The sequence below is a fragment of the Patagioenas fasciata genome, chromosome Z (assembly GCF_037038585.1).
Source record: "Patagioenas fasciata isolate bPatFas1 chromosome Z, bPatFas1.hap1, whole genome shotgun sequence".
Taxonomy (NCBI): domain Eukaryota; kingdom Metazoa; phylum Chordata; class Aves; order Columbiformes; family Columbidae; genus Patagioenas; species Patagioenas fasciata.
The window spans coordinates 18,023,374-18,049,580 of NC_092560.1; the positions used below are offsets into that span (position 1 = coordinate 18,023,374).

General features: G+C 40.3%; 1 protein-coding gene across 4 annotated transcripts in view; it reads left to right on the top strand.

Moving 5' to 3' along the window:
* The window catches only part of MLLT3 (MLLT3 super elongation complex subunit), a 119,708-nt gene that overhangs the window by 50,137 nt on the left and 43,364 nt on the right, over positions 1–26,207 (top strand). For 2 of the 4 annotated variants that reach the window (XM_065861727.2, XM_065861725.2), the window contains exons 3-5: positions 7,961–8,043; positions 12,395–12,538; positions 24,303–24,422. In XM_065861727.2, the coding sequence (XP_065717799.1) occupies positions 7,961–8,043; positions 12,395–12,538; positions 24,303–24,422 (347 nt within the window). The remainder of the gene's footprint in view (positions 1–7,960; positions 8,044–12,394; positions 12,539–24,302; positions 24,423–26,207) is intronic. The other 2 variants (XM_065861728.2, XM_071802589.1) reach the window with 2 other exon arrangements.

A 26,207-nucleotide genomic window follows, 5' to 3' on the forward strand; every position in this document is an offset into this window, starting at 1 on the left:
CACTTCCTGTTGGGGGGAAAAAAAATCTAGAATGGAAAGGTGAAATGTCATGCAGGAATAACTTTAGTTTAAATTTTATTTTTTTAACTTCTCTCATTCCTGTCTTAGCTGGAGGAAACCTGGGGGAGCAGACAGTAGGTGTGGGAGCCATGAACTGTGAATTGCCTTAGACATCTCTGTTAAGGATTGCTGCTTGCATGTGCAGTGCAGAACATAGCTAAGTAGTTTCCTGTGTCCTTCAGTCAAGAGGAGAGGCTTCTGCACCATCTGTGACATGTGCTGTGGCCAGAAAGCTTTCAGGTACCTGATTATCTTCTGATGTCCCTATATGGTGGGGCAGTCAAGAGACGTGCTCCTCCTCCTGGAAGTACTGCAAGAGGTGGGAAAACACAGTTTATTAATAGTATGGCATTTCAAGGTCCCGTGGATGATTTGCTGTCAGCCAGTGTTGCTCAAGAATATTGCATGTGAGGAGGAGCTTTTAAATCCTTTCTCCCTCTTCTCACATTTCAGCAAAGCTGGAAAATGCTAGACAAATAAGTTGTGTGAATTTCAGCTGTGTAAGTTTACAGAAGAGGGAGCTACCAAGTTAAGGTAGCCTTTGACTGTCCTCTGGCAGTACAGATTGCTTTCTTCTTCACAGTTAATGAATGAAGGTAGGTTCTTTCCTGTCCGCAGTATGTGTACATTAAATGAGCTTGTACGGCATTATGAAATAGTGAGGATACCTTAGGTCCCTCTTCTAATTTCAACAGTTTATGTCAAAATACTTAGTAATTGTGCTTTGTGCTGCAATAAATAAATAAATTAGTAATTCCTGAATCCGTTCAATTAACAGTTTCATGTTCTCACTTGTTTACTTCAGGTAGTAAATGTGCTCTGAGATTTAGTGTAAGAAACCATTCTTTTACAAAAAAAACCCTGTTAAAATTATATAAATTATTGACAGCACTGTAAATGTGAAAGTGCAGGTTGCTCCACCTGAATCAGAAGATACAGGAAGCTCACTACTGTGAGCTCAAAATTGTGTGTTCAAGGTTTACTACCATCTTTGTGTGCCAAGAGGAAGAATTAGTAAGGCATATGTGGCCTTTTAATGGTGTTAAAAAAAAAAAAAAAAAAAAAGCAGCAGCCACTCCCCCCAACAAACAAACAAAACCCAAACCAAACAAAAAGAAATCCAAACAAACTTAGTCTTTCTTAGTCTATTTTTGTTCGTGATAAGAAATTTGATTATGAGTGAGTGGATGTTTACTACTCTCTGCTGGTTTTTCAGCAAGGTTTAAAGACCAGTGCAGAGTTAAGTGCTACAGCAAAACCTGGATTTGGATAACCTTGTTGAGCATGACAGAGGTTTTTTCCCCTTCCCTGCCATCCTGACCCTCCTGTCTTGTGTATGAGTTTGATCTCAGTTGATGAAGTCTCTATCAAATAGTCAGGGAGTGAATACAATAGGCAGAAAATGTTACTGCAGAAGTTAGTGTTCACTTTATTTAAAGGGTTATAAGCTGTATCTTGCCATCCTATCTAGCTCGCAGAAGTGGTGGGAATCTGGGTATTCAGTATGTAGGGCAGGGAGCTCAGTATGATTGTAAATGCAATGCTGAAAGCTCAGCCTTAGTTTTCTTAGTGCCCTTTGTGGTTTTACCTCAGGGTTGTATCTGTTTCATGAAATACTTGTCAGCATAAGGTGTTAATTAATTGGGAATTCTTTATTCCCAGTGGAGGAAGTACTGTTTAATCTGCACTCAGTTTGGTAATTTTTGCTAGATTTTGTTTGAACCTGCCTAGCAATTTGTTGGTACTAATGTCTGAGATGTGCCAGAAGGTGGGACATAATGGACCCGTTCTCTTCCTGGCTCTTTTTGTGTAGAGTACCGGAGCTCACCAGCTGTGAAGGTGAGCTACTGATTAGCAGAGTCAAAGAGCTTTTACAGAAATCAGAGCTGAATGTTTAAAGCTGACCTTAAGGAGGGATTTGGTACCACTATCTGCCTTCCTCTGAAAGTGAATGCTACCCATTTGTTGTGAGGCTTCTTTTAACGCATATTGTGGTGAATATGAGGCAAAGTTGGTCAAAGGGTGAACAAATTATAGGCAAGAATCTATAAAATACCAGTATTAAGACCTGGTTTAATCATAACTTTTTATCAGAAAGCTTTAATTCCTCCAAGCACCCACTTGGTTTATCCTGCAGGGTGCACAAAATATATGTGAATCATTACAGTCATTTTTCTGCATCATCCTGATGTTGTGTCAGCATCTGCCTAAAGTGAACTTTAGCCTTTCCTTAGTTCTTCAGACTGCATTTTTAAGAAAGGAAAAATCTATTCACAATGAAGTGTTTAACAGCGTTGGAGTGGCAAATGAGTCTCACGTTAAAGCTTTTAAGAAGGACAGATCCTACGAGAATTTTGTTACCGTTATCTCCCAAGTCTGCAGTGTGGTCACTGCTACTGAAGTTTCATCATCATGGCTTGATTTGCATCAGTTCCCTTGGTGTCTGTTACTGTCTGATGCATCACATGGGAATGCATGTGTGAACACAACAAAAGAAAAATCAGTGCTTCACTTATAAAATAGAGAAGCAAAACATTTGCAATAAATGATTTAAGGCATTTATGTGAGCTGTGTAGAAAGCATCTTCCACTGGCAAATAGGGGACAGATAATTTACTACTCATAAATTCCTGTCCTGACTTGCTCTGATCTTTGGTCGCTCATCATACTTTCACTTAAAGATACCCATTGGTATCTTGCAGTTGGTCTCTGGAAGGCATGTTTTGTTAGAGGAGCATTTCAATAATTTTTATCTGTGAGTTACTGTACTTGCATGTATTAGGAGGTTGATCAAAATGAACGGATCATCGTAGCCAATATGCTTCTGACTATTCCTGTTGTTTGTGAAGTGTTTGTAATACAGCTGGGATTGCAGTTGAGTGCCTAAATAGTCCTTTATCAGGGGTAGTTAGGTGATAGTATACTGTAGGTAAGCACCTGAGGTGTGCACAGTACTGGAAGCCAGTACCTGTGCAGTTAGCTGCATGTGTCTGTACATGTGTGTGCTTCTCCAGCATTACAGAAAAATGACATTCCAGCTCTGAGAACTACTTCTAGTCCTTGGACCTTAGCCTTCTTACTGTAGCTTTTATACCTTTCTCATTTCCCTCTGTCATTTAACAACTTTTGTGGTCTTTTAGTTTCATAGAATCATGGAATCATTTTGGTTGGAAGAGACCCTTAAGACTGAGTCCAACCATAACCTAAATCTAGCACTAAACTGTGTCCCTAAGAACCTAATCTATAAGTCTTTTAAACACCTCCAGGGATGGTGGCTCCACCACTTCTCTCGGCAGCCTGTTCCAATGCTTCACAACCCTTTCCATGAAGACCTTTTTCCTAATATCCAGTCTGAACCTTCCCTGGCGCAGCTTAAGGCCATTTCCCCTCATCCTATTGATGCACGGAAATGACCTTACAACCCTTGAGATTGTAAAGAATGTATGTATTTACACAGCGCAGGACACACAGGGGATAACTCTACCCAAGATGTGTGTAAATTTACAGTAGCTGTGAGCTTGGTTAAATGCAGTAAAGTGTTACATATTCATGAAAGTTTTTAGGAATGCCTATACATATTCATAACCTGTTCCTGAGAAGGCGGTTCTTATTACATTAAGTTCTGGGAGACCATTTCCATAGTCTCCCAGAACTCTTCCTGGTTGAAGCTGTGCAGTGATCGTGAGCCTGGATCCTCTTCTCTGTACACTGTCACCTTTGGTCCAGTGTGATGAGTTGGTTAGGACTCAGACTACTGAGTTGGTTAAAACTGGCATATCTCCTGTCCTGTGCCCAAGTTTCCGTAATCTAGTTCACCCAAGGATGCACCCAAGGATTATTATCTTTGCAAGGCATCAGCAAACTCCTGTTTCTTGTACAACAAATTACACAAAGCTAAGCAAGGCTAGGCAATAGTGATGTGGGTTAAAGGGTTTGCTCTCTGTTAGCTCTTTAAGTCTTTAAGAGTTAGTTCTTTAAGTGTTAATTAGTTAATTCTTAGTTAATTAATTGTTAGTTCCCTGTATCACTATCAGTTGCTGCTTAGCAGAAGAGACCAACACCCTCCATGCTACAACCTCCTTTCAGGTAGCTGTAGACAGCGATAAGGTCTCCCCTCAGCCTCCTTTTCTCCAGGGTAAACAGCCCCAGTTCCCTCAACTGTGTTGCTCACAAGACTTGTGCTCCAGACCCCTCACCAGCTTCACTGACCTTCTCTGAACTCTCTCCAGCACCTCCATGTCTTCCCTGTAGAGGGGCCTGAAACTGAACTCAGGATTCAAGGTGGGGGCCTCAGCGGCACCGAGTACAGTGGGATGATAGCTTCTGTAGTCCTGCTAGCCACACCGTTCTTGATGCATGCCAGGATGCTGTTGGCCTTTTTGGCCACCTGGGCACATAAATTCAAGCTCCTATGCAATATTTGAACAACTTTTGCTATAGTTAGAGCTGTGTTTGATCTAAGCTTCCTTCTGTGGTCTCAAACATACCAATGTTACTACTTGTTACAGCAATATTCACCCTGAAGTATGATGAAACATGGTGAACAGAAGGGATGCTACATAATTGTGTTGCATAAACTCCTGTTTCGATTTCAAAATTGCACCTAAGACTGCCTTAAGGGACTGGTATATCTGTGTTTATCAAATGCATTTGCAAATACCCAAGACTAAAGCTTTCACTTATGGAGAGAAATGATTCTGCATTCTGATAAAGATACAATAACAGTATCGTATCATGAACTCCTTATATTGCCTTATGTAGGCAACAAAAACCCCAGGTGCCACTTCAAAGGAGAGGAGCAGTCACGGGGGAAATGCCTCTGTCCCTCTGGACGAGGAAGTTGTTTGTCTGCTTATCTGCCTGGTGTAGTGTAGCTGGATTTGTGTCTGGTTTATTTATTTATCTATTTATTAACGAACTTTGAGAGGCCTGTTATGGTTTCCAGGCATTCCCTTCAGAAATCACTCCTTCCTAGCTCCTGTTATTGATGTAGCTCTGTTGATCTATACCTGTAATTTGGTTTTGTTTGTCTTTTCGTTTTCTACTACAGTCTTTGTTTCCTCTCATGTTTTTCCTCTCTACCTTTTCTGTGGTTCACCTCTCTTGCCACTTCCCTTGACTCAACAAACAGTGCTAGTAGGATGGTTGTCTGTTGGCTTGGCTAAACCACACATGTCACTGCAGCCCTGGTTACTACTTGTGACAGTTCAACAAAACAAAAAGACCTTATACCAGTGAGTGTTGGTTCACCGTGCACAGAGATGCTGTTTCTGCCAGTACATATAGTAGTGCCTTCCACAAGAAAGGTGATGAAAATGTAATAGCTTTCACTTTAATTGCAGTCTACATGTATGCGATACATGTGTCTTTGCTCATCACTTTTTTTTTTTATCTCCTCAGGAAGGTTTCCTTCACAAGGTTGTAGAATTTTCATTCTATTGAAAGACCATCTTTCAGTTTAGGAAGGCACCCACGGCAGTTTTCTTGTGATTAAGTGGTTTACAACCCATCACCCAAGTTTCAACAAAGCCTGCAAGTGTAACAGACTTTGTTTTCAGAGCTGTAATGTGAAACTTTGACAAGGTACTATTCAGCGTGGCTAACAGCTGTGTAAATCTGAAAGAAGAGAGATTTGAAGGAGAGAATGAAAAATATTTATGCTGACAGTTTGTTCTGCACCAATTAAGTGCTCAGGAAGAAGTTGACGTGATATTTATTTAAAAAAAAAAAGGTGATTTGTGACTTGTCACAGAGCCTGGAATCTCTGTAACAGTTAATGTATTATTACAAGTCTGTAAAGTTCCTGCCTGGATAAATATCTGCTGTCTAGTCTTTCTCTGGTTATATATATATTGGATTTCAGTCTTCTGAACCCTCTATAATACTTGGAAGCCTTTCTCCAGTTGTCTCCTGAAGGCAGAGGAGGAGCAGGAAGGCTTCTCTGTCTTTGACTGAAAAAGCTGTCAGTATGTATAACTTTAATCTGTCACTGTGCTTAACTAGGGCTATTGTATTTACATTTTTCAAATGTTGGTAAGTCTTCTTAAGGGAAGATGTGTCAATATAAACTGAAATACTACTTCTGGGAGATTCTAACACAAAATGCTCAGATTCCATCTTAAAAGCTTAGCATGTTTGAAACCACCTCTCAGATTTGACCTATCATTGTAACACTTCAAAATCTTTCAAATCCCACTTCAAAAACTGTATGTCCTCTTTTTTTTTCCTTTTTTTCCCCTGCCAAGAAAAACAAACTATATTCTGTAGCTGCAAGAGGACGGTGTTGCAGATTATTCTTACTCCAGTTTTGTCATCCTTTTCCTTTCCCTTTCCACTGATCACATGAAGTGACCTGGGTAGTGATAGCATTAGTAGAGCACAGACTTGGAATCTTCCTCATCCTTGACATCCCTGTGTGGGTTTGGTGCTAGCAAAGCAGGAGGAGAATGGCAAGGTATTAGGAGAAAATTCTGTTTTGTTAATTTACTTGGGGATTAACCAAGCTGGCGTGTCCTAAGAAGTCTGATGAACCGATCGAACTATTGAGAATGTAGCAGAAGCTATATTCCTTAATGTGTCTGATGGGACTTGCCATGTTATCAGGATGATAGAGGGTGGTTAGTGCCCATCTGTGGTGCTTTGCTAGAAAGAAATAATTTTGGTATTTAAGCCCTGCACAGTTGATCACAAGATGCACTTTTTGTAAAGCATAGTTTAAGTTGCACTCAATACTGTGCCATGAGCAGCCAGCAGGCAATTTTGAAAAGAGCGTACATCTTAAGAAATGATCCATCTGAGAGTCTGAATTTTTTTTTCAGTCAGCAAGGTTGATAGAGCTTGAGCAAATGTCTCTGAATAAGTCAACCCTTTGCGTCATTCTACCAGTCTGCAGTAGAGAAACTGCACACTAGAGGTGGTAGTGTGTATGACATGAATTGTCAAACATATCAATGCAGCATCTGAAAGCATCTGAGTTGATGCTGCAGGAGACATGTGGTTTCTCAAGCTCAGCTTGACTTTGTGCTTATTTGTTACATGGGCGTGAATTTTGTAATGAGGTTGTCACGCAACCTGACTGGAGAAGAAAGTGGTGCCTTCTGTCCCAGGTTCTATAACAACCTGCTTTTTGTCACTGGCTGGAGATGGTAGGCTGTTGCCACTTTCTTCAGAGAGCTCATGTTCAATACTATGGGGATTTCATATAACTAAAAGCCCTTGCATTAAAATAAAAACTTTAAGGAGAAGATTGCGTATTGGAGCTGGTAATACTCACTGTCATCCTAAAGTCTGAGTTCTATAGGGCAGACTTGGATACTGTATTAACATAGTACAATAATTAACCTTCCTGTGGTTCTCTACTGTATACTGGAATGTTGTGTTCTGTGCCCTCTATCCCTAGCAATGCAGATTTCAAATTTATTAGCGTTAGTTCTAATTCAATTAATTATTTTAAATTACATTTACTAAAACTAGGATTTTTTTAGTACTAAGTTGTGAATATGTGAATGGCAGTACTTCTGCTTTCTACATGTTTAACTCTTTCAGGGTCGAATTCTGTATGTTTTCCATTCCCAGAACAAACCTTGGCTGCTGTTGTGGGTACTCAGTGGGTCCACCTGCTGTTGAAGTCTCCGGTTGCTCTGCTTTAGCAGTAGTCTGAAAGGACTGGAAAATAAAAGAAATATTAAATATTTCCGATCCCTAAACTGTAAGTTGTATATAGGCAGGAACAATTTGTTTGCAAAATTCACGTTGAGTTGTGCACAGATGTGCCCTACTCTGTGCTGTTTTGTAATGGTGCTGCCATAGAGCTATTGTTGCAGATTATTTGCTCCTGTCTTTTGCCTGTGGATTTAAAACATTATTTTTGTGTTAAATACAGGTTTTCCTCTTTGTTTCAGTGTGCAAGGATCCACCCTACAAAGTTGAAGAATCTGGGTATGCTGGTTTCATTTTACCAATTGAGGTTTACTTCAAAAACAAGGTATGGAATCACAATAGTTTTCATAAAAACAAACAAACAAACAAAACCCACGAAACAGAACAAACAAAAAAACCCAAAACAAAACAAAAAACAAAACAGAAAATAGCCCCATGTGCAAGTTTTTTAGAGATTTATAGTTTAATTCATAAACTCAGTTAAAAATTAGAATTAAAGCTGTCTTTGTCAGTAATGTTTCTCAGTTCAAAGTCACTGTAACTTTTAGAAATAAGTAATTGTGTTTAGTAGTTAACTGTATGAAATTAGGATTACCTGATAAAATAAACAAGTTGAATATAGTTATTCAGAAGAATTACTAGTCATAGTCAGAAGTGGACAGACTTGAAGTAATGTTTAAGGAAATTCAAGAGCCACTTAAACTTTAAGAAAGGAAACCAATCTTGATTATGGTGATTTCAAAATTAACTCATTGTTCTGTTTTAATATTACTGATCTTTTTAATTTGTTCAATTTTTGATCTTTCAAAGCAGTGTTGGTTTTTTTTAATCCTGCATCCTCAGTCTGCATAAATATTATTTTAGACTGCATGTGAACATTGAGTCTACTCAACATTACCAGGGAGCACAGTTTAGTAATACAGACATTGTTGGTGTTTTTTTTTTTTTTTTTTAAATAACTCCTTCAGGTAACAATAATTAGATTTGGGTGGAATTAAACAGCAAAAAGATTGCAAGGCTTGATGTGCAGTACCTTAGTATCTGCAATATTTTAGGTTGCTTTTGTATGTCACGTGCTATGGGGGAGCTATTATTATACTTAGCATGCACTTCTAAGATCCCCTTGTGTTTAGTTTATATTACCAGGATGTAGTTTAACATAATTATTTTAGTCAAGCTTGGTGAAAAACTAAAACTGAAAGACAATAGAAATGCATAGTAAGAGACTTTTGCTGGAACCCTAGTCACTTAGAATTTGTATTAAAATACCACTTTGTTAGCTGTGTATGCCTTCAAGTAGATGTTCCATATTCTTTTGTTTTTCACAGAAGGTTCTGTTAAGGTGTGAGGTGTGGATAATTCTGCTCAGGAGCTTTCTAAGTTGTAGGTTTCAAACAAGTAATTCTGAAATGTTCCCTGTATCAATCTGTGAAGAGGAACGCTTAGTATACCTTGTGTGCTGTTGGAAAAGGAAACAACTGTCTCAGTGAGTTGACTGGCTTTTTTGGTATACTTTTTAGCTCTGTCTCTGTTAGAGAAGCAGTTTTGATTCAGGAGATCTAATGAAAATCAGCCCATTCCCAAACTCCTCTGTTAAGAGCTCATCCCAGAACTGGGCAGACAAACTCAGATGACAGTGTGTCAGTCACTGAAGCATCTCTACAGAAAGCTTCCTGCCCGACGTATCTTTTTTTTTTGTTTTCCACTTAGACTTTTGGCTGCCTTTGCTGACTGTGGAGACCTGCAAGTCTCAGGAATTCTCCAGCAGGAATTGTGGCTTAGCCTGAGATCAAGAGGGCAGCAGTCATTACAACTTATCTCACCCTCAAGCAGCATGTGGAATTAGAAAATTTGCTAACATCCCTCAGCCCTGTTTTGGTGCCATGGAATACAACAAGCAGCAATTGGACTGTGAGTCAGCTAGCTCTTCACACAGCTGCAGCAGCATGCCCTCCCTTGTGGTCAGTACAATACAAAGGAAGAGTGACATAAAAATTGAGCTGGCATTCTGGAGGCAAATTACTACTTTCTCCTGGGTCAGCTACTCTTCCTCCCCTAAGCTACTTCACAGGTATTCCAGTACAGAAAATGGGGAGATAGACAGAAGGAGGAAGAGGAGACAGACCATCATTACTTATGCAAGATAGACAAATTTTCCATTTCTTGTTCAGAAAGTACCCTAATGAATAGACAAGACACGGGTACAGGAAGCCACCTGGACCATGGAGGATTAAAAGGTGCCTCTTCCTAGGACTATGCAGAAATTGGTAGAAAATCTAACAGGCATTTCAACCTGATGGAAAATATTCCAAGGGAAAATGACAAACACATCCCTCCCAAATTCAGCAACAACATGCTGTAGTTGTTAGCCTTTGAGACAAAGTCCTTGAAAAAAATGCTTTCAGGTCAAAAGACTCCTGTTCTGGAAAATGCAGTCCATTTAGGATAAGGCTCTGTCATGGTTTAACCCACCTGGTCACTAAGAACCATCCAGCTACTCATTCACCACCACCCCCTGGAGGGCTGCAGAGGGAATCAAAGAGCAAAACTGAGAAAATCTGTGGGTTGAGATAAAGACAGTTTAACAGGTAAAGCAAAAGCCACATGCACAAGCAAAGCAGAACAAGAAATCCATCACTACTTCCAATCAGCAGATAGGTGTTGAGCCATCTTCAGGAAAGCTGGGCTCTATCATGCATCATGGCTTCTTGGGAAGACAAAAGCCATCCTTCCTGAAGTCCGCCCCTTCCTTTTTCTTTCCCCAAAATATATACTGAGCATGATGTCATGTGGTATGGAATATCCCTTTGGTCATTTGGCATCAGTTGTCCTGGCTGTGTCTACTCCCAACTTCTTGTGCCTTCTTGATGAAAAGCTCTTCTCTTGATATAATCATTGCTTGGCATTGACTAAAACATCAAAACATCTGTGTATTTTCAACACTCTTTTCATGCTAAGTCCAAAACACAGCACTATATCAGTTATTAGGAAGAAAGGTAACTATCCCAGATGAAACCAAGAGGGACTCATAAACTACAGTATATTCTACCTTCACTCTCACACCATTTTGATATAGTCGCAGTGGTACTGGCAGTCCTTTGTGGTTTAAAAATCTGCTTTGAAATCGCTGGTTATGTTCATCGAAGTTTCTTTGAAGACTCCCATTTATAAATGGATATTCCAACTTTGCTCTTACAGCAAACCTGCCTGGTACCAAGTGTTTACCTGTAGCAATGTCACAGTTTTCTAAGCATACTGAGAAGTAAATCACTTCCATTTTCCTTTCTGCAAGAAATCAAGTGTTAATCTTCCTAACAGTGAGATATGTCTTCATCCATGATTGCTTTTGAAAATGGTCCATCAAGAAAATAGTTAATCTAAGGGAACTGCTTTCTCCTGTCTTCAGAAACAGAGTACTGCAGACCTTTTATTTCAGGTCCCCTTCTTTTGTCTCTGCTCAAGTCCAGAGATGGGACAATGAGGATGTCCCTTGGCTGTATTTGAAACCTCGGATTTAACTTTTAGAATAACTGAGATTTCCATGTTTTCTGTTCTTCACATTTGTGGAACCCTGAATCGAAACTAAATGGTTTTAGTATTATTTTTTTAAGCATTTGTCACTGAACAGAGCATGCATTTTGATTACATGCAGTGTTGGATATATGCTGACATTTTGCTGTATCTCCTCCTCCTCTTCCCTCATGGTTCTCTTTTTACTAAAGCTTTTCCTGAATTTGACCTTTTACTTGTGTTCTGCCTTAAAACTGACATGGGCTTGGTGGCTTCTGTTGCACAATTGTACCTTTGGAGGAAGGGCTACTAATATTGCCTTAAAAGTGCACTTATGTACAGCTTCTGAAAGAGACTGTCTAAATGTATAGTACAAAACGTACTTAGTATCTTTCCTCTGGTATTACTAACTGAAGTCTATTCAATGCCAGTAGTGTCTGTTTTCTGCTGAGGCTTTTTCAGGGCAGTAGAGCGCTGATGGTTTCTTCCAAGATAAATTTGCCTTTCCTGTTTTTTCTCACTCCATATTGGTACAGGGAACATTCAATTTCGTTTTTTCACTGCAGTGGCAGGGAATTTTAATCACCTGAAAGCTGTGGTGGAACACTTGTAATCTGACTGGCCACACTTGTTCAACACAATGAAGTTTCATTAATAAATGAGCAGACTCCATACATAGGAGATCAAATACAGTTGGCTGCAGTGGATTCATTCTTCTCCTTTTCTACAACTTGTGAAGAAAACAATAGTGTTTGGCTTAACTGGAGGAATTTGCATTCAAAACTTACTGCAGTGTTTTCAGTGCTATCTAGGGCTCGGAAGTGTGATTGTGTTGTTGACTGAGTTACCTTGTGTCAGCTCAACCATGATACTTGCCTATGCATATGTCTCTAGCCTGTGCCAAACGTGACATAACACTTGCTATTAAGCCTTGTCATGGCAGCTTGGAGATCATGCATTTTACCATGTCTTATTATGGGCTGATAAGAGCTTCTCTGATTTACTGCAGCTCAGCTGATGCTTGGTAGTTTCTGTCATGTGCCTGAGAACACAGAGAATGATTAAAATGGCATAGTTTTCACTTTAATTGACACTCTGTATGTAGCCCTTGTTTTCAACTTAGTTTTGGTGCTAGATGTTTCTGTCTGGTTATTTTCAACCCTCAGGAAGAACCTAAGAAAGTTCGATTTGACTATGACTTATTCCTGCACCTTGAAGGCCACCCACCTGTAAATCACCTCCGCTGTGAAAAGCTCACATTCAACAACCCGACAGAGGAATTCAGAAGAAAGCTGCTAAAGGCAGGAGGGGTGAGTCCTGCACCCATATCAAAAGCCATCACAGTAAAGATGTTGCTGCTTATTGCTGGTGCATGTTTAGTATAATATTGACCTGACAGTGAAATGAAACAAAGTGGTTTTGTGACTACCTTCATATAAGAGCTCAGTGCTTGTTGTCTTTTAAGTGGAGTGGGTGAGTAAATGAGCATGTACCTACCTTAAATTCATGATTAGATATTGGTCTTCACATCCAAGTGATTCATGTTTACTTCTGCAAAAACATAACTTGGACTGTGTACATGAAGCATTGCTTACTTGACTTTCCAGAGATGAAATACAGGAGAGCTACTTTGATGTAAATCGTAAGAAAATAAAATGTCTCGCATTTAAAGAGAAATGGTTCTATATTAAGCGGAATAAGATCAGTGGTTATAAGGTAGAACAAGTTAGAGACTCTTAGTAAACCTACTTAAATGTATGCAATGTGTTACATCATCTGAACCAGAAATTTTACAAAGATGTCTTTACATGTTGGTAGATTCAGTTGATGTGGAAAGTCCAAAGAAAGTTTGCCGATTTGGAGAGAGGAGGTGGCCAAACCTTGAGGTTTGCATGGTTTCTACTAACAGATAAATTTCCGCTTCGTTTCACACAGTGGCAGAGGTGCTCATGCTGGCAGGGACTGCCACAGGCTCAACCGCAGGCTGTGAAACCTCCCTGAGTCCTGGTTCCACTGCTGAGCTGGCGTCATAGGGAAAAGGCTTTTCCCGATCTATAGCCTGAGCCTCTCATGTGTCAGCTTGGGCTGCTGCCCCTTGCTCTCCTGCCACACACTGGTGTGAAGAGCCTGACTTTGTCTCCTCCATTCCCTTCCACCAGTGCCAGGGATGCTGTTGGGTGCCCTCCAAGATGTCCCTTCCCCTGACTGAACCAGCCCTGCTCTGGCAGCCTGTCCTCGCAGGGCAAGGGCTCCAGCCACACTGTCTCAGTGGACTCCCCTGAAGTCTTGCTAGCTCATACAGATCTTTCTTGCACTGAGAGTGCAAAATTGGAAACTGAAAGGGTGCACTAATGTGGTCTGATGAGCACTTAGCAGAGGGTACAGTCCCTGTCCTCCCCTGGCTCTCAGGGATGTGACCTGTCCATGAGACTCTAAGCACTGCTGGCGCTTGTCTGCCCAGACGCAGGGCTGGCCCTGGTTCAGCTCGCTGCTGCCCAGTGCCCAGGGCCAACCCTCCAGAGCTGTTTCCCAGCCCTGGCCTTGTTGCTTCAGGGCTCTGCTTTGCTGGGACAGGGCTTGACGTTTGTCCTCGTTGTATGTTGTGAGTCTGCTGTTAACTCATTTCTTCAGGCTGTCTGGGTCCCTCCTGGTGACAGCTCTGCTCTAGTGTGTCAGGTGCTTCTCTTCCCCAGTCGGTTGTCATCTGCAAACCTCATGATCAAGAGTGTGTTCTTTCTCCTACTCCAGGTCCCTCATAGAGATGCTAAGCAAGCCTTCATACTGTGGTTTTATTAATGTAAATGCCAATGCTTATCTTTATATTTTCTAACAGTCATAACAAAAATGGGTAGCTGTGTTTGGCACAGTTAGACCATAGTAGGTTCTGGGCTGGAGGTAAGAGGGAGCTGGTGTGAGGATATTCAGCCTGCTGAAGAGGATCTTTGAAAACAAAAATAAGTAGTGGGTATAGTCGGAAACATCTTGTTTCCCTTTTGAAGAAGAGAACTGTTACCCCTATAGATGTACTGAAATAGAAGCATGAGCTATGTTTTGTGTTTGCATTTATTAGGTGCAAGAGGGTATCGTGTCTGGACAATGTATTGAATCTTTAGTGTGTTTGCAAATAAAACATCAAGATTGTATTCTGGAAAACTTCATGAGCCACTGCTTTAATATTAATCATATCAGGTCAGTTGTCAATGGACAAGTTTTACCCAGAAGTGTAATAAATCTAAATGATGCCAGCAGGGATTTTGAGGTGTGTGGTTGGTTGAAAAAAAATAGAAAGCTCTCCTTTCATTGCACATTTTCTGTGCCTTCTAATTTTAGGTTTCCTGAGCTAACAAAAGCAAGAGTGTTGCTTAATTGTAAACAGTGAAATGTGGCAAGTTTTGATCAAATTATTTCCCTGAATATATCAGCATCGTCATTCTTAAAATGCTTTGCGTCATTGCCTTTTTGTCTTCTGGAGGCTACAAACTGCTTGTTTCCCCCCGCCGCACCCCCCCATTTTCCCCATTTCCTTCGAAGATGCGGGTCCCTCCTTTTTGAAGCTATTGGTGTTTCATAGTTCCCTCTATAGGCTTTCAGACCTGGGGGTTTGTCGGATCAGCTTGGCAGAGATGTTGTAATAGCATTTTGTCTTGTTACTAAAAGTGTCCATGAAGGGCTTACATCTTCCAGCGTTGAAAGGCCCATTACACTTTTATGAAATGCTGTACACAGGCTTTTCTTTGACTGTGGTAGAAGACCTGGAAACTGTCTCTCACTTTCAAGTGTAAGTAGAATGGAAAATTGAATGAATTAACAAAACATTTTCTCACTTGTAATTTCCACGTTTTAGGCTGAGAAAAGCATTTACAGTAAAATAAACTTAAGAGATGGGTTTTGCACTTACTTGTAAGTCAAAACAATTAATGCTTCTAGCTTATGGCTGTTTTCAAGAAAAAGTATAAGTAAAAAGTAACTGAATTTCCTTGACAGGCAACAAGTGCCAGTAACAGAGATTAGCTCTGTCGAATATTTCTATCTTAGGACTTTATTTGATATCACCAGAATTGAAGCATTAATGTGTAGTCAGTCTTCGTTAGTAGGAGGTCACCAACTTGCTGATGTCTCTTCCAAGCTGAGAAACACTTTTTTCAGCCCTTACAAAGGGCCAAATGTAACTTTAGGAGTAGTTACACTTCTACAGTCCTATGTTTATGTAGTCCTAAAATTATATTTGGCCCTTTGAAGGCAAGCATGAGGCTGATGTAGCTGCTGGTGAAAATGAGTTTGACACCTCTGCCTTATAAGAAGGAGGATCCTACTTGGTTTCAGAAAGTGTATTTCTGTAGTCAGGAATGTAAATAAGAACCCATGATTCAGTATTACAAAAGCTATATCCAATTTGTAAAGTTCTTTGTCTAAGTTTTTGACCTTCAGAAGTGTATTTTCTACACTGAACTTCCCCTCACCCACTGAAAAGATTTAGTTATACTCAAGTCCATCTCTACCATTTGCCAACTTCCAGTCGCCCTTGTTATCATAAATGTAAAAAGAAGTGTTTACAGAGGAAATAAAATATTTTCCAGAGTACACTGAGCAAATTCAATCAAACCATTCAGTGTAATTGTTTATGTTCCATCTCTTTGTATATGTTCTAAATGACATTTCTTTTAGAAAAGTTTGCTGTGGAAATGATACCACTGAGAATCGTTTGCACTATTTACTCTGTGTAGTACCTAATGATGTGAAGCTGATGTGTACAGATGACTCATGTGAGTTATCAGCATAAACCATAATCCAACCTGTTTTTTGAAATCCCCCAAGGCACCCTGTATATAAATGATGACTTTTCGTTAATTCATTTCTTACCAAGCAAATTGTCAGGCTACTGGTAGTGACAGAATTATATACATGTAGTCTCCTATATAGGTTTTTCTCTAGACACAGATGAAATTATGCATAAGTAGGTACAACAGGACTGAAATTTTCACTAGGTAGACACTGGTGAGCATTTATGCTTGTGTGGTCATTACTTCCTAGATTTGTTAGTTTACTTTTCTGATTAATTTTAGACTGGAAACATGAAAGAGCCTGAAGGAAAGAAGCGGCACTGTGATTCCTGCATATGGATATGGGAAGAGAGGTGATACTGATTGGGAAATTACAGCCATTAAAAAATAATCTTCAAATCTGAAGCAGATTTTTAGTGTTAAATCCCACTAAAACCATATATAAATAGGGTCTGACTCCACTGATGGATTTTATGTTGTCGTAGTGCTACTTTTGTTGCTTTTTGGCTTGCATGTTTTTCAATTTCAAGAAAAAATTGAACGTTACACGTAATCTGCTTATTGAGCCAGCAGAAATAAATTGGTTTTGAAGATGCTGAATGATAGTTACCTAAGAGTTAAATTGAATTTTGCCTCTGGAAACATAGATTTACTCAGGCATGACTTGTTTGAATATGATATTGTGATTAAGTTAACTTTGATTCTTGCAGGAAAAAGTAGTGAAAATATTTTCAGTCAGTGTTAAGACAGCAATTTAATACAGCCCTTTCTACCGTAGCTGCAAATACAATAAATAAAAATGTCTGTACGGTATAATGCTCCCAGCTTTTTGGAAGGAGACTCAAAATTAGTTGTTCAATCCAAGAGTACATGAACAATATTTAATAGTTGAATTTCTTTTCATAAAAGGAAAGGCATTATAGATGACGCTTAGAGAGCAGTTAGCACTATGGACAAAAATAGTAAAATTTGTAACATTATTACAATTGTACATGACCGTTAATGATACGGAGTGAGGTTTCATATTTAGAGGATGCAAGGAATAGGTCACTTTTAGAGTAATAATGATTCTTTTTAGCAAGAGGTATCCTTTTTTGTCTGCTTTGTCTAAAATTAATGTGGAAGTTGAAGCAGCTCCACTTCTGTAGTCAATGCTTTCCTTAAAGACAGTTGATATATTAATGAATCAAGAGAAAGAATCATTCTGAGAGGGGTGCAATTTTTAGGAAAAAAAATCAACATAAAAGTTAAGGTTTTGCTACACAGCACTGCATTTTGTTATTTCAGGTTCGTTGACAGTTTTTTGTTTTGGTTGGTGTGGGTTTGGTGTTTTAAAAATGGTTTAACAGTCTTTTCAGTCACTTGAGATGCCTGCATAATTCCTATTCTAAAACGTACATTCCTAATCTGTGTAATGAAGATGAAATAATGGGGATTTCCCTCTTTTCTCTGTACTCCCACTTTCCTTGAAATTCCTCTGTGTCAGCTGGAATAGTTGGCTTCTACCCAGAGCCAGCCTTAGGTGTAATGCTGCTCTGGGGTAGGGATTATCTTTAATCTTGCATTTTTCCTAATTTAGTAATTGATTTTTCTTAAACTATGTATTACTTTCCTTTCAGGCAAGTGACTTAAAGGAATTCTAAAAGGTTTTCTATTTCATTGTGAGTTTTTCTGTTTAAATAGGAATAATAGTTGTTCAGGGCAACCAATTTTTGTTGTTACTCTTAGTGGTGAATGAACTTGTTCTTCACTGTAAGACAACATGGATCATGGCAGCCCAGGACCACTCAAAGAAATCCATTTGTCTGCTACTGGTGTGTGATGAGCATAGTTCATTTGCAGGGCTGTAGAAACATGGTAGTAATGGTTCATTTTTCCCAGAATTCTAACAGATATCTCATTCAGAGATATCATTCAGATATCTTCCAAAAAGTACTATGTGAATTTTTCCACAGCACGTTGTGGGGAAGCTCACCAACCTGTGCTGAGGCTGCTGTGTGAAGGTGTTCTCAGATAACTACAGCAGGTAGCTTGGTGTGGACTTGTTTGAGGCAGGATTATTCCACCTTTGTTGATGGCCTCTTTTCATCCAGGAAAATTAGAAAGTAGGAGACGGGCAACAGCTTTTTGGTAGTGGTTCCTTCCCCTGCAGAAGCTCTGGTGTGCCTTAATAAGGAGGTTGTGTTGATCTGGAGCAACTGTGACAGCTCACACAGTTTCTAGCTGCATAATATCCATGTGGGGTGATAGATCTGTGACTCCTACACGTCGGGATGGAACGATGTGCATTTATACAGATTGGCAATAAGACCAGCTTCCATAGAACATTTTGAGGCTGTTCCTCAGGCTTTCTGTACTGAAATCTGAAAAGCTAACTATTGTATTTCGAAAGCGGGTGGTACTTGTTTGATACCTGAGTACTCCAAGCTGGTAAATATAGAATCATAAAATATGAGCTGGAAGGGACTCACAAGGATCATTGAGTCCAACTCATGTCGCTGTGTGGGGCAATTGTGAAATTCACACTGTGTGTCTGAGGGTGTTGTCCAGTCTCTTCTTGAACACTACCAGATTTGGGGCCATGACTGCCTTCCTAGGAAGCCTGTTCCAATGCTCCACCACCCTCTGGGTGAAGAACCTTTTCCTAATGTCTAACCTAAACCTCCTCTGGCACATCTTCCTGCTGTTCCCTTGGGTTCTATCACTGGTCACCTGTGAGAAGAGATTGTTGCCTGCCCCTCCTCCTCCCCTTGTGAGGAACCTATAGATTATGATGAGGTCTCCCCTCAGTCTCTTCTCCTCTAGGCTGAACACACCAACTGACTTGAGCTGCTCCTCATACAGCTTCCTCTCCAAGCCCATCACCAACTTCATAGACCTCTCCTGGGCAGTCTCCAGTAGCTTTGTCCTTTTTATACTGTGTTGCCCAGACCTGCACACAGTGCTCCAGGTGAGGCCACACCAGTGCAGAGCAGAGCAGGACAATTGCCTCCCTGCCCGGCTGGCGATGCTGTGCTGGATGCACCCAGGACACAGTTGCCCTCTTGACTGCCAAGACACACTGTTGTCTCATGTTCAACTTGCCGTTGACCAGAACTCCCAGATCCCTCTTTCCAGAGCTGCTCTCCAGCATCTCATCCCCCAGTTTGTATGTACAACCAGGGTTGCCATGTCCCAGGTGCAAAATCTGGTACTTGCCCTTGTTGAACTTCATGTGGTTGGTGATTGCCCAGTTCTCCAATTTGTCCAGATCCCTCTGCAGGACCTCTCTGCCCTCCAGAGTGCCGGCAGCTCCTTCCAGTTTAGCGCCATCAGTGAACTTACTCAGTATTCCCTCAAGTCCTGTGTCTAAGTCATTTATGAAGACATTGAAGAGCACTGGCCCTAAGATGGATCCCTGCAGAACCACATGAGTGACATAACTCCATTTACTAGAACTGTCAGCCAATTGCTCACCCACTGCACTGTGTGTTTACCCAGCTGTGTGCTGGACATCTTGTCCAGGAGGATACTATGAGAGACAGTATCAAAGGCTTTACTGAAATCCAAGAAGATCAAAAGATCACATTGACAGGTTTCCCTTGGTCAACTGGGTGAATAACCTTGTCATAGAAGGGTATTAAGTTTGTTAAGCAAGCACATCTACAATGTGTTGGTAGATAAGTGTTGTCTTCAGTGGTCAGTTTTTTGTATGGAGACTTCTGAATCAGCTGTTAGGAGGTTTATGTACAGGTTTCATAATTTTTCCCAAATTGCTGCAAAAGAGATACAACAGCTTTTCCGATTATATTAATATAATTGGTGGTGAATGGTAGTTGGTCCCTGATCTCTTCCAGTGTTTGGCGATGCATGAAACTACATAAGTTGCACACATGGGAGTTTTTCACTCCATAACACTCAGTTGTCTTGAGCAGCAGAATGGCATGCCCTTAGGAATTGCTGGTATTCTGGGGGTATTATGGAGACTGGTCACTTCAGGTTGATGAAGCAGGCAGGTTTGTTCCTATCCAATATTGTGAATACAAATGGATTTCCTTTACCCACTGTTTCTTAGGCAAAATAAGTTTTCCTTTGAAAGTAAAGTTTGTGATCTGAACTTAGGTTCTGTCTTTCTAGGTATATTGTTGATCACATTAAAGTTCTGAATCTACAATTGCCATTCTCAAAGGGTCTTTAATGAAATAAATGGATACAGGATTCAATGCATTGAATTTTTTAGGGCTTGCAGTTTGAAATGTCTGGATTTTATCTTCTCAGAACTGTACGGGATTTGTTTTCTCTCTTTCTGGAACTAGATTTGCCACATCTGAGAGACCTCAGATGGTAGTAATCTGGGCCCTGTAGATCTTTCTGTAGACAGTCATTCTGTTTCTAAATGCACAGTCAATGACACTGAGACTGTTACTGGTACAGATACTTTCCCAGAAACAGGTGCTTCAGAGTACATGCACTTAAAAAAAAAAAAAAAATGCTAGCTTTCTAAGAATGTCTGTGTATAATGATGAATATGCAAATGTTTCTAAACTGGAATGTTTCTGAATTTTGAAAAGAAAATGTATGCAGTGGTTGAATCTTAGTTTCTTTTAGTGAGTCAGACTTTAATGCTTCAGGGAGAAAATGCCAGCTTCTAATCCTAGGAGAAAGAATCCTGGGCAGAATTTTTTGTTTCTTTGCCTTTAATTTCAAGGTTGGGCAAACCCTGATCCTCCTTTCGCATGGATATGCATCTTTTTGTGATACGAGTGTATGAGCAAAAGTAGTTTGTGTCAATAAAACACATGCTTAAACTCTATAATTAATGAGTAATCTCATGTCTACTTTTTCTGAAAGGTGATTTGATTTTAATGCAATTGGTGTTTTTTTCTGTGAAGTTTGTGGGTTTAAAATATTGCATTGAGTTTAACTTAAAGGAGAGCAGTGTTAGTTACTCACCTGTTTGACTTAGTTTGTGAGACAAAATAATGATAGACATGGATTTTCTCTACTTGTTACACAGGTTTATGGTATACACGTGACTACAGATTCTCCTTGTTTTTGCTGATCTTTCTTTGTTCACTTATGCTTTCTCTTGCATTCAGCTGGGCTGAATTCAAACAAAACCCTTGGCAAGCTGAGGTTGAAAAGAATGTGTCAGGCTAAAGGAAATCACTTACAGGGATTCACGATAGGTAGCTGCTGTTGACATTACCATTGCTTTTGCCCAGCTGACTCAAGTTCTTTGAGAGTTCTGGCTCCTGGCAGACTCTGGTTCAGGTGTCTGAGAAATGGAAATGAGGAATTGGGGGGAAAATGTGTTATGTCCTGTGTGGAACTATACTTCATAAAATGTTTGAATACATAAATAACTTTTTAAGTTTGGGGTATTTTTAGTACATGAACCTATGGTCAAGGAAGGAGAACAACTTTATTGTTGCCTTCTTCCACATTTGGATTCTAGCAGCAGTATTAAAAGGTAATACTCAACTTACAGGCCAAGAAGAGTAAATTTTGTACTTACACATGGCCCTTAATATTCTCCAAGCTATCACATGATCTTTTGAACAAATTTGTGTGTAACAATATTCATTTGGAGCAGTGTTTAAATTAAAAAAAAAAAAAAATCCTGCCTTGAAGAAGCCGTAGGCAGTAAATATCATCTTGACTTAGACAGGTAGAATATGGAGTATACACATCCTAGATGTCCCAGTTTTGTATTTCCCCTTCCTCCTTTAATGTAATGTGCATGAGGCACGTGATGGGTCAGTCTATCCCTGTCTCCAGTATCAGAGGATGTTTTGGTCATGTGAAGAAGCAAAGGTGACCACGCAGGGCAACCACAGAACCAAGTGTGACTTTGTACACGGTAACCTATGGAAAGAGAGATGTTTGCTTGCAAGTGCAGAGCTCTGCAACTTCTCTCCAGCTTTGCAGGGCTTGTCAGACAGCAGGTATGCTGTCTGTAGCACTTAAGATTTGAAACAATAGATAAATGAATAGCTGTGCTAGGAAGCAGTAATGTCAAGATGCAGCAGCACTGCATGAGAAGACATGAGCTAGCTTAGTTTCTGTCAGATGGAAGGCATAAATCTTTACAGATCTGATAACTATTCAGTGATGGCTGATTTATCTGTGGTCTCTGGAAACGATCTGTTTGTACTTAAGAGTCTTTAAAATCAAGAAAGGCAGCTAGACCTTTATTATAGCAAAAATGCTGCTTGCTGAACAGCCATCTAGTTTACTGTACTCCAGATAAAGCAGAAGCCTGAAGTTGGAGCTGTACTGCATTCTAATTAAAACATCAGTCTGTTTTTACAGTCTGTCTTTGCGGTGGGTTAACCTTGGCTAAGGGCTGAGCTCTCACCCACGTGCTTGGTCACTCGCTTTGCCTGGTGAACAGGGTGGGGGGAGAAGATAAGATGAGAAGGCTCATGTGTCAAGAAAAAGACAAGGAGATTGGCATTAACTGGTAAGCATAGGCAGAACAGACTTGACAGGGAAAATTAATTTGTTGCAAATTAAAATACATTTGAGTAATGAGAAACAAACCAAAAACCAACCAGCACAACCAAAATAAGACAGCACCACCCCCTGACACCTCCTTCCCTTCTTCTTTCCACACTTGTCGGTTTCCTCCAGGGTGCAGGGGGAAAGGGGATGCCTTTTGGTGTCAGCCCATAACAGGTCCTCTCAGCTGCTCCTCCCTCATCATACTTTCCCCCTGCTCCAGCACAAGGCCCTCTCCATGAGCTGCAGTCCGAATAGAATCATAGAACAGTTTTGGTTCGAAGGGATATTTCAAGGTCATCCAGTCCAACCCCCTGCAGTGAGCAGGGACACTTCAACTAGATCATGTTGCTCACAGCCCCATCCAGCCTGGCCTGGAATGTTTCCAGGGATGGGGCATCTACCACCTCTCTGGGCAACCTGTTCCAGTGTTTTACCACCATTTACAATGGTAAATAATTTCTTCTTTAGATCTAGCCTGAGTCTTCCCTCTTTTAGCTCAAAACCACAAGCCCTTGTCCTATCGTAAGAGGTCCTGCTAAAAATTCTGCCTCCATTTTTCTTATAGGCCCGTTTTAAGTACTGAAAGGCCGCAGTAAGGTCTCCCCAGAGCCTTTCCTTCTCCAGGCTGAACAATCCTGACTCTATCAGCTTGTCCTCATAGAAGAGCTGTTCCAGTCCTCTGATCATCTTGGTGACCTCCTCTGGCCCCTCTCCAACAGGTCCATGTGTTTCCTGTGCTGAGGGCTCCAGAGCTGGACACAGGACTGCAGGTGGGGTCTCACCAGAGCAGAGCAGAGGGACAGAATCATCTCCCTCGACCTGCTAGCCACGCTGCTTTTGATGCAGCGCAGGATGTGATTGGCCTTCTGGGCTGCAAGCTCCTGGGTCATGTCTGATATTTCATCCACCAGTACCCCCAAGTCCTTCTCTGCAAGGCTGCTCTCAATCCCTTCATCCCTCAGCCTGTGTTGATATTGGTGGTTTCCCTGATCCAGGTGCAGAACCTCCTGAGGTTTACGTGGGCCCACTTCTTGAACTTGTCCATGTCCTTCAAGAACTGCTCCAGCACAGGCTTTCTCTGGGCTATAGGGAAATACCTTTTCTAGCACCTGGAGTACCTGTTCCTCTCCTTTGTTGACTTTGGTGTTCATGCTGCAGTTTCTTGCAACTTTTTTTTTTCTTCACCTCTGCCTGTGCGTTTTTTTGCCCCTTCTTAAATCTGTTTTCTTTGAGGCACCACCATCTTGCCTGAGGGGCTCAGGCATGTCTTGTAGTGGGTCCATTTGAGCCAGCTGGATCCAGCTGTGCCTGCTGTAGAGGAGGCCTTGGCATCTCCTCACAGAGGCCACCCTAGACACCCAGTACTTGCCACCTACACCCATTGCAGTCTTCCTTCACTTGGCTGTAGTTGAAGACTGTTGCACATACATATTTATGGGATGTGAGCAGGCTGCAGAACCTTTTACTGCAGGTTGGATGAACTTTCAAGTGTACTAGGCATTGCTCTGGACAAGAGTAAGTTTGCTAAGGACTCAGATGCCATGATGGATAAGCAGGCATAATAGCACAAGTTTCTGAGTGGCTTGCCTTGTATTTGCATGGAAATTGAAAAATCTGATTTGCTCATTAAATGGAGGATGGCAGTGTTCTTTCATTAACCCATTAATCCACTCTTAGAAGAAACATGGATTCTCTTTGTTGGAGAAATCTTAGTCTCCTGCCGATGTGATTTGCTAGTTTCTTAGGCAGGTGAGTCTACCTCTGTATCTGTTAATGTTTGACTGATGTGCTTTCCCTCTTATAACAGATCATGGTAATGTCAGATGGCACATCGTTCTCTTCAGGACAGAGCCTTCATCTCCCCAACCTTCCCAGTAACTCCCTTTCTTTTTCTGAAGGGAAGAAGAAATCATCTCATGGGCCAAAGGTGAGACTTAATTTGCTAGAAAATACTTGACGAGTGGTGCCTTCATTGGGAATTGCCTTGAGTAAAAAAAAAATACTTCTAGGTATTTTTGCAATCTCATTACATAGTCCAATGATAACAAATCTTGACATTTCTTTGTTGTGAACTTACTGTTCACCACATGAAAATAATGTATAACAAGGGTGATTGTGAGAAGAGGTACCAATGAAGGTACTGCTTTTCTGTTTTTTGTATATACACAATTGTTTTCCTCTTCTCCCAGAAGGTATTATAATGGTTTGTTGTAGTATGAGGGGATTCTGGTAATGGAAGTGTGAACTACAGAAACGTAAGGAATATGAAAAAATATTATAATGCCTAATTTATTATGTATTTTAAATACTTTTCATGATAATTGTGTAGAGGCAAACTTGAAGTTTTGTTCTTTAGGATTTTAAATTTTGTTTAATTTTTAGGAGTTAATTCTTTACTAGGTGTTTCAAAGACAGCAATGTGTCAGTCTCTAGGACATCAAATTGAATCCTCAGCCTAGAACATGGTAAAAAGGTAGAATGCATTGGAGGTTTTGAGTAATACAAATAGACCTTTGCGAAACACCAAATAATTTCTTCATTTTGACAAAATTAATTAATTGTGTGGGAGAATAAGGAGCATGTTGTTATTTATTCAAATAGGAAATGTAGCACAATGACTTGCTTCATTAATGAATTAACATATATGCCTTTTCTCCATTCTGATAAATTGTTAGGGTTTTTATTTTCTTTCTTAACATCTTGTCAATTTGAAATATGTTACTTAATGTCACAGTGCACATACTGTAAGGGGCAATACTCATTGTTATCAATAACCTTCAAGTTCTGTAGCTGTGTTAAATCTTATATCTCATAAGAACTGTCAGGTAATGTGCTATGGGTATGCCTCAGTGTGTCCATTGATAAGAATGTGTCACAACAGTAAGGATACATAGAGGGGGGAAGATAAAGTTCTTTGACGTATTTCTGCCTGGTTTGCATTTTACCTGAGTGCCTCACAATCTATAATGCAGATCTTTTTTCAGACATGTCAAGAATATGTGGATGTGTGAGTGTTTTTATTTTCCTAATGAAGAGCAGGGGTAGATTCTGTCTGAGGATTAGACTGAAGGCACTTATTTCAATATGGCAAAATGTCTGCTTAATGCCTGAAAGGAAGGAAACTGACTACAACAGGTGCTGAAACAAGGTGCTGAACATAACTTTAAACTAGGATGCATCTACATCTATTCAGATACTGAAGATGAGTTACTTCAACACTTTACCATCTATAATAGGGGTTCTTGTGAGACTGAGTTGCTTTCTAGACTTCATTTCCCAATCACTTCTTCAGATTCAGCTGTAATATTGTTTCACTGAAGTTTTGCGTTGCATGCCAAAGCAAGGCATACTGAGGCTTGGCTTAAATAAGCAACCCAAACATATGCAGAAGGTCTTCAGGGAGATACAGATATGACACCAAGTTCTACACTAATGCTTTATCTAGTAACTGTAGACCATGGTAAGCCTTGAATCTCCAGTGTCAATTTTTTCATAAGCAAATGCTAACCTGGGATGTAATTTTATGAACAGTATTTGGTCAATGCACTTTTGTCTGGTTTAGAAACTTGACAAGTGTGCAGTGTGGTTGGGTGAAGCAGGTTGAAGGGAGTGTTGCATGTTTGCTGCAATCAACCTTACAAATTAATGTTTGAAATTTTGGATTTTTGCTGAAGCAACCCAACCATCTGCAGTGAGTTTGACCCACAGCAGG